Source organism: Penicillium daleae (genome assembly GCF_028827525.1).
Source record: "Penicillium daleae strain IBT 16125 chromosome Unknown utg000005l_segment0_segment0, whole genome shotgun sequence".
In the NCBI taxonomy this organism is placed as follows: domain Eukaryota; kingdom Fungi; phylum Ascomycota; class Eurotiomycetes; order Eurotiales; family Aspergillaceae; genus Penicillium; species Penicillium daleae.
In genome coordinates, this window is record NW_026623153.1 from 572,086 (window position 1) to 586,009 (window position 13,924).

The window sequence follows — 13,924 nt, forward strand, 5'->3', positions numbered from 1 at the left end:
CCGTTTTCGTTCGAGTCAGCGAGCGACACGTGTGATTGGCTGCCTGGCATTCGCTGAGCGACCCAAGCCCAACACAAGGCTGGACACTACGAATAGCTGCACAAGCGCCTATTATTGAGTTACCATTAGCTAGAAGGTGTAATACGTTGTCAAGCGGGGAAGTGTAAGACAGCTTCACCTGAGGAAAAGGTCAGAGGCCAACGCCATGTTCCTTAAATTTTCATCCAACCTCTCCTAAGAAATTTCGCCATCGGCTCTTATCACCACCAGGAGCATACAATACCACCAATCTCTACTGCTATCGAAAGTTACAGCAGAGGAGTATATACTAATAATTTTGAATATCAGATTGCTTAAGGAGCAGAAGCTGACTATCTCGTTGAATAAGTGACAAATCTGCCTGCGCCCAGTCAGAATTCGCCCTGCAAATCGCAATATATTTGAGACCGCCGTTATCTATGCCCTCACACTAGAGCCGATGCCGTCGAAGCGCTATTTGATGAAACTTACGACAAATTCGGCCAAGTTTATGGTAAACAGTCAGGAGACAAGAATGAACACATCAATGGAAGGATTGGTCAACATAGTATTGTCCTGTGTTATTTACCAGGTATAGGGAAAGGGAGTGCAGCAGGTATAGCGGCTAATCTACAAGTTAGCTATACCCATATCCGGTTAGCCCTAGTGGTCGGTATCTGTAGAGGTGTTCCATTTCCATCCGGAAACACCGAGATTATACTAGGAGACATCATCATCGGTAACAGTGTGATCGAATATGATTTTGGCCGACAATATCCCGACGGGTTTCGGCGAAAAATCGATGTTAAAGAGACGCTTGGGCGACCCAACCAAGAATTTAGTGCCTTTCTTGCAGGCCTCAAGGGTTGCAAAACACGAGGAGAATTGCAAGATCGGGTTTACCAACACCTCCAGCCTCTTCAAGGTCAAGCGGAAACTGTTTGGCAGCGCCCAGCTATTATGCATGATGTGCTCTTTAAGGCTTCATACCGCCATAAGCATTATCGGCACGACTCAGCTGCAAAGTACATCTGTTTCTACTGCACGTCCAGCCATGACCCCGTTTGTGATGAGGCAATGCAAAAAGTCTGCAATAGCCTTGGATGTGTGGGGAAGCCGGTCAATCGTCGCCGATGTGGTGTAGAAGCTGCTAAGCCATTTATCCACATAGGAACGATTGCGTCAGCCGACACAGTTATGAAATCTGGAGAGCACCGCGATAAAATAGCTGCAAAGGAGGGAGTTATTGGATTCGAGATGGAAGGGGCCGGAGTCTGGGACCTGCTGTTCAGGTGCACCTTAAACACCTCCATCTCTTTCTCGTGGGTTGCTGAAATCAATGGCGGGCGTGGATAAGGCCATGTCTAACAGTGAAAGGGGCAAATCAATCAATTTTCCACCACCCATCAAAATGACGATCAAAGGCGCCTCATGTCCAATCTCCACGGCCACTATCACCACTAGCATACCCGTCCTGGAAAAGAAGGCATCTCTCGCGACCTCCCCAGCCACCCCAGGTACAGGCGGTCTCCTCGCGGACAGCTTACAGATGGTTTTGGCTACGAAATGAAGGATTCAACTCAAGTCATGAAGGAGATATTTACAAAAGACCTTCCCAAAGGGAGGAAGGCGGAAATTGAACCATGTCTAGTAGGACCTTTCTCTCCTGTCAAATTACAAACTTCCAAACCGCCACCGTATAAAATGCACAGCAAAGCGAAATTATTACAAATCTTCCATATGAAATCTTGATTCTAATATCAGAAACTAACATTCGTCGACCCAACAACCATGTACGACAAGTAGTATACAAATATCGACATAATAGGTGATAGTTCCCAGTGTACTTCACACAAAACAAATCAAGAAAATAGATAAAGGCGAAAAAAAAGGGTATGTATGTTGTGAATGACGTCTCGATCCAAACGCCCCAGAAATGCCCCAGGCTGAATACAGCAAAGACAGAATCAAAGATAGATGTGAAATTTGGATATCGGAAGGAGGGATGGTAAGAGAGTGATTGGGGGGTGCACACTATGACCTCGGCGATGTAGGATGGCTGGTTGGGCCTGCGAGATACTCCTCCGGAACCTTGGGTACGCGGGGTGAGTTCGCTGTCTGTACCATGGCGCGGTGCTGGGCGCGGAGATGATCACGCTGTCGCTCCTTTTCGCGATTGTTTGCTGCACCGCCGGTGAGCCGGCGCATACCACTGCGGATCATGGACTCGAGGGAGTGAGAGCCGTCCGTAGCGCTGCGCACCATGGGTGGTGGCATCGGGGGGTGAAGCCCTCGTTTGGTATGGGAGCGGTCATCGAGGTCGGAATATGCGTCTTCAATTTCATCGTCCGACAGGAATGCTGACTCGTGCAGGGCCACTGGCGGTGTGCCATGTGGTATTGGCTGTTGGGTGTGGATGTAGAGATTGTTTGCAGGCGAGGTCACTGAGCGAGTATGCGAGGCAGGACGGAGAGTCTGTGAGCTGTGAGGTGGCAGGTTGGCTGGTGAGTGCATGCCAGGACCATCGAACCGGAAATTGGCAGGGCGAGATTCGGCCAGGCCGTTGTGGAAGGATGACGTGGAACCTGTTCGTGCAAGCGACTTTCGCAGGATGGGTGCTGTTTGTTGGTCGTACAGGTGAGCATTGGTATCGACATAGCTCCCTGTGAACCCACGCAGCATTGGTGGAGCCACTTGATTGAGAGACGGTACGCTAGACTCTGTCTCCTCGAAAAAGTCATCCAGGCTGTCGAGTTTCTGAACAATATCACCCATGTTCCCGTCAGTCTGCGTATCAATGGATTTCATGGTATCCGCCCTCATCGGGAAGAACGTGTCCTTGAACTCATCTGCCCAGAACTCGACATCAGGGTTCATGGTATCCTCCACATTCATGTTGTCCGCATCAGCACATGTGTAGAACACAGCATGTACATTGTTGCGAGTCATGCTTGACTGTGTCGCCGGCATAGGAACGGACCATCCAGTCTCCTCAGGAATGCCGTAGAGACTCTGGATACGTTCATATTCCTTGCGAATGGCCCGAGATGAAACGGCCGACGCCATGCTCATGCGAAGATGATGCCGCTCCATTGGGTTGCCAGAGACGGTCATGATATTGTCCAGAACCCCAAGTGCCTGTGGACACAGGTTGGTCTGGAGAAGACGGAGCAAGGGAGAAATGAGATCAGGGCCATGGCATGTCACCTCGTTCCGACGCATGTCTACCTCAGGAATCAAAACACAGAGAATCTTCATCGTCTTGATACGGAACCAATCAGTCGTGTTGGTGAGAAGACCCATGAGGAAGATCAAGCACTGGAAATCAAGCTGCGGGAAGTAGTACGACTTGATCTCCGTGATAATGTGGTCTAGGAAGACACCTTCGGTCTTGTACTGTTGGTTGGCGAATCCAAACAACGAGGCGGCAAGCCGGGGACAACGCTCATTCTCAGCGACACGAGCAAGGAGGCTGGCATGCATGACTGGTTTTTGATCTGTGAATCCTTGATCAAAGCTTTGAAGGAAGAAGGGAAGATTCGCCAGGATAGAGAACAGATGTCGAGTACCGTCTCCAATGAGCTCGTTGTTTGGAAGCCCGCTCAAGCTATGGAGGACATCCAAAGTACGATTAAACGACTCAGATGACTTGAGTCCCTTGAAGACTAGGTCCTGAAGACCGTCAAATCCACCCTCCCACTTCGGTGGCTGGCCCTCCAAGAGCTGCGTCACAGCAAGGGGATCGCTAAGGTCAATCCGATCAAGAATCTTCTCCAACATGCCTAGACTCTCGATGAACTCGCTCTCGTGTATTGTATTGAGGCAGGCACAAGTCGTCCAGAACAGTTGGGGGTAATGCAAGAGATCCGTTGGGGCCAATGAGCTGATGATAATCTTCAGAGTGGTGAGGATCTCCATAGAGAAGGTCTGGTAATCCTCTTCCTCATCAGCAATGGTATTCGACAGTCGAGCCAGCATGTCGGCCAACATCCGCGAATCCAGCGATGTCGAGATGCACCGGAACACCTGGAACGAGCGGCAGGCCAGATGCCGCACGGGGCAAGAGGTCGCCCAGTTGAGCGCCTCCTTGGCCCACAGATCACCCACGCCTTCATTCTCGAAACTGAAGAACTTGACCACCTCGCGCGTCACGGTCGCCATGGCGGTGGGTACACGGCGATCATCTGCGTCTTCGTCCTTGCCTTGATTCTCTTCGTATTCCCAGACGACGGCACTGTCACTCTGACGGATTAACTCGACGAAATCCTCCACGGCTTGGCGATGTTCCGCAGGGGCGTCATCCGCCAGTTTGGCAGCAACAAGCTCGTGAATTAGGTGAACCAGCATCTCTCGAGCCTGTTCCTGCACAGTGACAGTGTAGTGATCCCACAGAATGAGCACCACGTGGAGCAGCTTGATCACATCTTCCATCGCGAGAGTAACGGGAGCAACCATAAGGTCAACAAGGAAGATGAGGGCAACCTGTCCAAGAGAAAGACCAGCCTGTTTGTTGCCCACCGGCAGCACTGTACCCAAGTCCGCAACATAGGGCAGAGTTTTGACATCTGGAGGTTGGGGAGTGAGGTCTTTGCGTTCCTGTACCATGTTCTTGGGAATAACCATTAGAAGGAAGAACTCAATGACCTTGGACCCCGCTGGGGTGGCAGCGAGGAAGACGACGACCTGCTTGGCATATTCCACGAAATTCTGCTCCTTGCGCTCCAAGCACAGGTTAATGATGAAATCGAGGACGAGCTGGACATTGCCGCCGTGGGGACCCGTGGCCAGGGCTTGCCACATGGCTTGTACCTGGTTTGGTAAGGTGGTGCTACAGCGAATGGTGATCTCAAAGAGATTGGCAAGCAGCATATACGATGAAGCGGTCGGACCACCATTGGGATCGACCTGCAGCTCCATGGCCTGCACCCAAGGTAAAATAGCGGCAACCATATTTCGCTGACTATCAGAACGCAGATTTCGGAAGTGTAGCGAGAACTCAGAGAACAGCGTAAATGCCAGATCGGAATGCTGGATGGCGAGTCGTTTGGATGTTTCGAACTGCGCCAACTTATACACCGCGGTAGTCTTGTCCGAAATGCTAATGTCAAAGTCCTGGAGACGAGAACTTTTCTGTTGTCGCTCCTCGAGTCGCCGGAGGAGTTTGGCAGACTTCATCCGAATCTCCCGCTTCTGACTGCCAAGAGTGACCAGCACGGCGCCCAGGATCCTCCAGAACTCTAGTGGGTAATCTGGATGCTCAATGAGAACCTCGGTCGACACTTCGAAATAACTCTCAAGTGCCTTGGGGCGCTCGGCCACATAACACATCTCAATGGACCGCTCCATCAGATATGAGTGTTCCTTATTGTGAATGATCAGGTTCTTCAGCGCGCGGCGTCCAATGGAATGCCACTTGTCGCTGACTGTATTGAAAATAATGTCAATCCACGATAGCATGCGACCCACGTCGAACTGAAGTACAGATCCACTCTCCGTCGTAATGCTAATGGGTCCAGCCTGGAAATTGAAGTCAGCAAAAAAACAAAACAAGAACTCGGTCTTGAGCACATACACAAAGAGAGGCCATGGCACTCAACGCCGCAGCACGAAGATTCTTCTTCTCAATTTCCATCGCAGCAGCAGCGTTCCGCATCTCGCCACCTTCATGCGGCTGTGCCGCAGCAAACTTGCGCATATGCTCTTCTCTCTCGGTAATCTGCGCTTGATTGGGTGAATATCCACACCAATCCTCCATCAGCGAGAACGCAGATTTTCTGGACTCGAACGGCATCCATCGAGATGGGTCTTTCGTGCGATTGACACCTTCGAAGAGCTCTTCCATCAAGCCACAGTAGTGGAAACGCAGACGCTGGAATTCCCAGTCGTTTTGAACCTCGGCATCGCTTAAGAAGATACGAAGGTCCTTGGCGTAGGTGATGATGTTGTTGACGATCCAGTCGTCATTGTAGACCTCTGGCTCACGCAAGAAGTGCGATGTTAGTTTGTAGACGTGCGTGACTTCGGTGCGCAAGCGGTCCGTATTTCGATTTCGTTGAGAACTACTAGGAGTGCGATGATGTGTGCCGATACGGATCTTCGCCTCTTCGTTGCAGGTAGTGACAGCGTACTGCAGAGATTCCAAAAGAGTCCGATACAGGTTCTTATGAATCGCACCAAGGGCGACCACGATGGCATTGCGGATGGAGTCTCGCTCTGCAGACAGAAGAGGTATCACAAACGCAAACAGGCTTCGAGCCGAGCTGATCTTATCGGAAGACTGTGCTCCTTTGGAAGCTTTCCGCGCATGCTGAGCATTCGCCAGCTGGCTCTGAGACTGGGCACCGACACTAGTAACCGTCGTGCAGGCCATGACGAGGTACAGCTTCCACTGCTCAACCAAAATCTCCGCCGTCATATTGCTCCGCGCCAAAGGACGACTATGGTAAACATCTACGGGGGAGTACTGCGGATGTCTTGTTCGCTCCGCCAGTGAGGTGATCATCTTATGCATACGGACAAGACGTGCACAGACAATCTCTCGTCCCAGTGTCACAGCAAATGGACAAGTCTCGAAGCTAACCCGAATAATGTTCGGGAAAACCTTGGCCCACAAAGTCGAATCGTAGGAAACCTCACTGCTGCAGAGCTCAATGAGGGTGTTCTGAGAGGCACTCCGCCGTTTGCCCTTTTGGATGCGACTCCGCTCGGCGACAGTAAGCTGCTCATCATTCAGATCGAGGATCTGTTGAGAATCGGCCTCTAAAATTCTAATGATCCGCGTGTTCTCCTTGCCCAGCGCGCTGTCAAATTCGGTGATCAACCGCAGGACATTGATAGCAAAGGCACGGACACGTCGAGATTGTGAACACAAGAAGAACAGCCCGTGGGACTCGATTTCCTCGACGTGAGCGAGAACACTCGACAGATCAAGGTGCAGAGCCCGGCTCCCAGAGATAGACTTCTCCAGCTGGTCAGACGAAGCTTCCTTGGTCTTCTGTTTAATTTCGTCAATCCAAATGCAGAGCAACTCCACATACAGCCTCAATGTAGACTCAATATGGCCCGGTCCGAGCATGCCCTCATCGGACATGGTTGAGTACCGCGCATCAAAGTTGAAAATAAATCGCGCAAAGCCAATGGTCACCTGCTGGGCATGTGACTGTCTGGCAATCGCTTTGAGCGATTCTGCCGAAGACATGGCAATGTTGGACTGAACATGTGCAGTCCCAGTGCAAAGAAGGTTGATGAGAGAATTAAACGGGATGTGATCGGAGAGGCAGCGGGGTAGAGCTTGCACAGCTACGTGAAGCAGGTCGTAAAAGCCTTGCTTTTGATCCACTGTGCTCAAATGGTCATCACGTCGGCCAAAGCCGAATGCTTCGGTGATGGGGGTTTTGGGCGTGCTGCCACCAAACTTTTCGTCCAAAACGGCTTGTCCGCCAAAGGTATTGTCGCAAAGGATTGTAATCTTCCCAAGAACCTCGCAGAAGCGAAGGTAGTACTCTTTGACGTTCTCGCTCAGTCTAGAAATATTCACCGGGCATGGTGATGAAGGTTCGGGCTTTTGAGCAGCAGGGCCAACTTTGGGCTCAGTGAGCAATTGGGAGCGATGGAAGTAGGCAGGTGTTGAATTATCCATGAAAGGGTTCGGAAGTGAACCCGTCGGGAAGGGAGGGCAAAGCTGATCACTCGTTTCAAGATCAGACATGGTGGCCAAGAAGGAACGAATGCCAAGAACCATCTTCTCCGGCTCCATTTGTTCAATCTTTAATTCCCGGCCAGACAGAAACAAATCCGAGTTGATTAGGGGGAATATGATGCTCCGGAAACAGACGTCAGGATGCTTGAATCCAATCATTCGAATCAATTGGATGAGGGGGTCCGCAAAGGCCGGCTCTGCGCTGAGATAAGTCCTCTTGCCAGTGGGCAGGGCAATCTTGGCCACCTCCTCCACCTTACGAAGGGTCGTCGTAGGGGAGTCGGAATAACGGAAGAAATATGTCCACACAAGACGGCAAATAGCATGCAAAGCCGGCGCGCGCGTGGGACGATCCTTGAGGCGTGCGGGCAAACTGGAAATCATCGACAGCCATTGGGAAGCGAATGTCTCCTTGGTAGAGATGCACAGCAGCAACACATTCAAGGAGAATGCGGCAGCCCAATGCCGAGGCTTAGTGAGCAGTTGCGCTAGACGCGGCTGGACGAGGTCCAAAAACTCCTTCCACCGTGGCAATGAAAGATCAGCTATCGGGTTGGCTGCCACTGGAAGCAGAAGCTTCTCAATTACGTAGCAGTAGGCCTGCTTGATTTTCTGCCCATGTGCGTTCACGAACAAGCGTGCCACCGATCGCATGAAATCGCAAGACTTGGGCCAGCCTTCAGCGGACGTGGGTAGACGCAGGTTTCTCATTCCGAGAATCAACAGCTCGGCTTTTGCATCGCCATCGCGTGAGGGACCACGAGCCACTTCATCCTTCTGATACTTGTCAAGCTCTGTCAGGAAACGGTTGGCCACACTCGCGAAGTTGAGTTCACTCATGATTCCGAGCAGCTGGCCATATATCCTCCAGTTTGCCATGCGAAGTGGGGATGCGGATATTTGATCGGGGTCGACAGTCTTGATCTGACCGAAGACGATGTCTTCTAGACGATCTGCCATATCCAGAGTGATTGATGCGAGGCTACTCTGATTGAAGATCTCAATCAAGACTCTGCAGACGAGGTACACAGAGACTGTGGCACGGCGTTCGACCAGCGCGACATCGTCATGCCGGCTAAGGAAAGGCGTTGGGGGTTGAGGGCGATCTGCTGAGGCAGGGTCGCCAGGTACTTGTGTAGGTTCAGTGTTGCGACGCATGAGCACTCCATTTTCTGCCATCGTCGGCTTGGGCTAAAACCAACAGCACCGTCCCAGGTTAGCCATCTCAATCTCGTATTTCTACAAACGGGTGTAATCGATTGTACATACCAGCTCATTCGTCATTTGTCTCGCAGTGATAGCAGCATCACCCTTACTCTTCCGCCATAGCATAATGGTATCGATCAAAGGCTTCGGCTTCTGCCTCGCGATATGTCCCAAGGCCGAGATCAACTGATCGAAATTGGGGTCCGCGCCAGGTCCGCATACTTCCTCCACGGGTGCGTCCGATTCCCCTAACTTCAAGATGGCCTGATTGATCTTACTCTCTGCCTTGCCAACGAACTGTATAGATGTCAGTACTGTCGTTCACCATTTCTTAACAACCTTCCACGCCCACAGTATGGTTTGTCCGTACCGAGTTGAATAGATGATGCAGCGCATACTCCCCCACCGTCTTCGATTCCGAGTGATGCTTCGAGTGTGAGCGACTATGCGATCGATCCCGTCTCCCTATCGTGCCCCCCGAGTTCATCCGCGTATGTACCACACTTGCAGGACTTCCATCCATCGTGTCGTCAGCATCGTCCTGAATGGTACTCAGTGTCCCCGGCACTCCGTGACCGGCCGCAATCCCGGGGCTCTGATATGTCGAATGAGTATCCAACTGATCCAGCTTGTTAGGCACACCGGCCTCGTCGAATCCCCCGCGACCAAGAGACGCAATCAACTCCGGGCTGAGTGGGTTTGTGGAAGCAGTTGAACCGGCCATGCTCGGATTGCGCGAATGTTGCATGCCATGGACGATGGAGGTCTGGCGGTGGTGGCCGTAGGAGTTGGATGGTCGTCTTTCCAATCCCACGTCGTATCCTGCAGGTTGGGCAGCTGAAACGTCGGGGCTTTTGGAACCGGAGTGGCCGCGGCGGGCTTGGAGGGTTGGGACCAGGGCGGAAAGGTCAGCGGGTCGTCCACGAACCGCGGAGGGCTCACGACTGTGCATTGGGGTTGACTGGGTGGTTCGTGTGCCTCGCCACTCCGAGGGGGAGGCGAGATTGTGATGTGACGCCGATTTGAGGTCGTCAGGGATGAGGGGCAGCGGTGTTTGCTGGCCAGGGCCAGCAGCTTTGGCCGGATGAGATGCCACTAGGTCGGGAAGACGCGGTTAGCAGGGTCATTTAGTCTGGAAGTAAAGCATTATTGCGATATGACCGAAGAGGTGGCGGGCGAAAAGAGGCAAAGAAGAGAAAATAAGAACGGGCGGCCTTGGGGCTTCCTTTGAGAGGAGGAGAGCGACCTACTGGCGTTATCGACGAGTCAAGGACTCATTGCCGGGTGAATCTCATGCAGGCTGCCGTGTGGAGAAAGAGTCAGCAGGAGGGGATAAGCAGCACATAGCGAATCAATCCATGATCTCTGGCTGCCCAAAGGGGGAGGAGTGATGGTGGTTGGGGGACAGAGAGGAGGTGAGGCGTAGGCGTGGTGATGCTCCGCGGATGACGAGCTTTCTTTGGATAAACAATTTGGTGTGCACGGGGACCCGTCCACTTTTTTTTTTGGTTCTTTACACGAGCACAAATTGCTGTTATCTACGACGGTCTACTGGTTGCTACATGGATGAACTGGCTATAAAAGAGGTCCAATGATCACTGAATAAGGGCTTGTTGCCAAGTATATTATATTTTCCAGGTCGGCTCGAGAGTACAGCTGCCGTTGTTTGAGTGGTGGGCCGCCCAAAGCAAGTCGGGTTGGGCGCTTGTGCTCCCATCCATACGAAGGACATTGACCGTCAAAAGCCTCCGAGGAGGTCTGACAGGTGGTAAGCTCCGAGAATGAGGTCAGCTCACAATTGTTTGTGGAATTAGTACCGTCTACCTATAGCTGTGCTTAGACCATGCAAGGTACGCTTATGATCAGCTCACTATACATAAGTACCGATACGGTCATAGCGATCATTAACCTTGGGGCAGGATTTGCCGATACACGCTGTGGGTTAACAACCAAGATCGAGGCTTCGCTTCGTATGGCGGGGTCCAAAGGAGAAGAGGCTGAAACATTCGATCCGAAGGGAACCCGTGGAGTGATTTATCTGAAGATCTGTCTCAGTCGAGTAGGTCCTCCAGATTTATTGCCCCCAGGCACGCTAACGAAGGTCGGTCGCTCCATACAGATGGAAAGTGGAACGGTGATGACAATGGATGTCGATGGTATGATGATACATGATATATATTGAACGGACCTAGTCTCTCGCTCAATTGTCAAGTTGTTGATTCACCTATCAAGCTTGGAAGATTAGTTAAAGGCTAGCAGTCCGTTCAGGATATATCGACGGCGGCCTGATACTGTGTAGGGCACGTGCTCTGTGCGTATTTGGCGTGTAAAGAGCTACAAGGATATATTTAGATTCGAATGATCAGCTGAGATTAGACCTCGTCTGAAGAATCCACCTACGAGTACCTAACACTAGACCTGGATTTACAGACACTCCCAACAGTCACCGCAATGTCTTCTCCATCATCAGCGTCCTGTGGGGCCCCCACACTCCAACGGGGTATCGATGCCCATTAGACACTTAAACACAACCCTTAACCTTGGCAATGAGAAAAGCAATAGCGCCGGGGACCTCAGACCAGGCGGCCCAATTATACTGCAAAATCATCTTCATTTCCTCAACGCTCCCAGGCGAGAACTCATCAGGGAATTGAAACAAGTGCGCATTCAGATCAGCAAAAGCGGGGCCAGAAATACTCATTGACCCTGTGAACTGCCTTGTACAGGAAATCAAATTGCTTCTCCAACCTTTCTATCAGGGTCCAGCGGATACCATCCTTGCCAGTCATGATATTGTGGGATGCACGCACGACGGGGCTCTGCAGGGCCGACGACTGAATGAGATCAAGGATCTCGCGGGGAACACACGATCCCAGACTCGAAGCGGACAGTGACTCTGGAATGGCTTCACAGGCCCAAACACGTCGACCTCTTCGATATTGTGTCATGGAGGCTCGATGCCATTCGCTTCGTATCCCGACTGGCAACCATCGACACACCACCACTTGAAAAAGCGATAGCATTCCTGGTCCATGTCGAGACGGATCATGTGTGCGGGCACCATATCCTGCAAGACCAGTTATCTCTACGACTCAAGCGCAACATGCCGAGGAGATTGCCCAGCTGCGTCTCGACCGAGTGTACATGGTCGACCACATACATGTATTGGACTATCTCGAGCCGCTCGCGCATATAGTGTTTCGACCACGCCCCAGAAGTTCCCCATGTCTTGGATGAATGGGTCTCCAGAAACCCAACGCGAGGAGGGATCGTGTAGAATACGCTCTTGTTTCTCCATCTTGGTACGTGCTTTTTTGACGATGGTGCAAATATACTTGTGCGATGGACGATCAGTGACCTGATGATCCCGGCCGCAGTATTGGATCATTTACAGCCAGAACATTGGAAGAGGCCGTCGTTTGTGCGGCATATACCACAGCCGGAAGGTAATTCTTTGGTTCCCAGGTCCGCCATAATGGGTGGGGAGAAATGGAGAGGTGAAGTAGGAAGTGTATAGATAGAGAAGGGTCACTCTGAGAAGAAGCGGGATAACAACAGTTGATGCTTACTTTGGGGAAGGAGGCAATAGATAAAGGTTAGGGCTGTACTCTCGTTTGATTATGAATAAAATTGGATGGATGTATCGATTATCTCATGAGGGCTTGTTGACCTGTCCCCTATTCGGTTGTGTTGCTCGCAAACACTCGCAAGCACCAGCAAACTGCCACGACACGCGCCCGGACCCGCTAATCGAACAAGCCAAAAGACCAAGTATGTTTCTGACATGACCGGGACCGATATAAGCAGCGCACATAACGTTGGGATCGCAAGTCCTAACACAAATGCACTCTGGATCAATAGATTCCCCAAAGCCAACTCAAATACGGGCCTGATATTCAAGGCAGGAAAATCTGGTAAGCGTCAGTCGGCGACGAGGTATTTCCTCGTCGTAAGAGATACTACCATCACGTACTACATAATTCAATCCCCGATGGGCCCTGGCCTGCGAAGGTTGTTCTTGAGCGGGAATGCAGCATGAGTAGTCGATCAAGAAAGGGCCCATGTGAAAGATTGAATCCCCACATTGATCCGTACCAAGTGCGTACTTATACTCCGTCCTCAGTAGGATGTGTTCTCCAGACTGTCGCGTGTGTGCACCTGTCACTGTAAGTCTGGCTCCGAGTTGTAAAGTAATCGTCCTCGCCAAAGCGTAGAGACACTCAACTCTAGCCAACAGTCTTTTGACCGTACTCGCTAGATTGACTCTCCAGTATCTTCCATAGAGTGCCGGAGAGGTATGTGGGGAAGTCTAACTGGCAGTTAAGACGAGCCACTGCCGGTGCCACAGCCCGTCCGAGGGAATCCCGTGGAATCCTCATCCAAACCATCGGATCCTTCTCTCCGACACATGGCCAGTGCCATTGACCCCACAAACAGATGTATGGGGAATATCCCGATGCTCGCGAGGGGGGGCGTCGTCCCCTTTTTGTAGGCTCGCTGGGTTCTGCCTGATGCGGAGGGAGCCGAATAAGCCGTCCAGCAGTTCCAATAGAACCCAGCACCAGAATAGAGGCAAGACCCAGCGAGGAATGGATGGCCGCACCGGAGCGGAATAGGTCCGCACTGGCCAGCGCGGACCAGCCTGAGCCAGTCAACGACTCTTGGGTCTCTGACTGGGACGGGGGTACCTTCAGAACATGTCAAGGGAGCGCGGAAGTAAAGACAGTGGGATCCGAGTAGGCGTCTGATGCAGAATGGATGCAGGCACACACGCGGTACTCAGCAGGACTCGAAGGGTTCAGTGTCCTCCGCAGATCCGAGTATAGTTTCGTACTCCGTACTGTACAGCAGGATATAGCTCAAAACGGTCATCCGTTGAGTCCGAGTCCCAGTCCCAGCAAGCTGGTTGCCACTCTCCGACACACCCGACACACCCGCCCTGTCCTTCTTAGGTCTGTGTTCTGGCGGGTGGCGGCTCGTTGGTCGGCCCAGGCGACAGTG

The 13,924-nt window shown here is 51.9% G+C and overlaps 1 protein-coding gene across 1 annotated transcript; it reads right to left on the bottom strand.

The window, feature by feature from the left end:
- Nucleotides 1-2,052: 2,052 nt before the first annotated feature.
- N7458_004501 (putative cell morphogenesis protein (PAG1)) lies at nt 2,053-9,875 on the bottom strand (the record flags this gene model as incomplete). The annotated part of the gene is made up of 4 exons (XM_056907883.1): nt 2,053-5,535; nt 5,591-8,908; nt 8,987-9,220; nt 9,294-9,875. The coding sequence occupies 4 exons, from the start codon at nt 9,873-9,875 to the stop codon at nt 2,053-2,055; spliced, it is 7,617 nt and encodes a 2,538-aa protein (XP_056766501.1).
- Between the last annotated feature and the right edge of the window lie 4,049 nt (nt 9,876-13,924).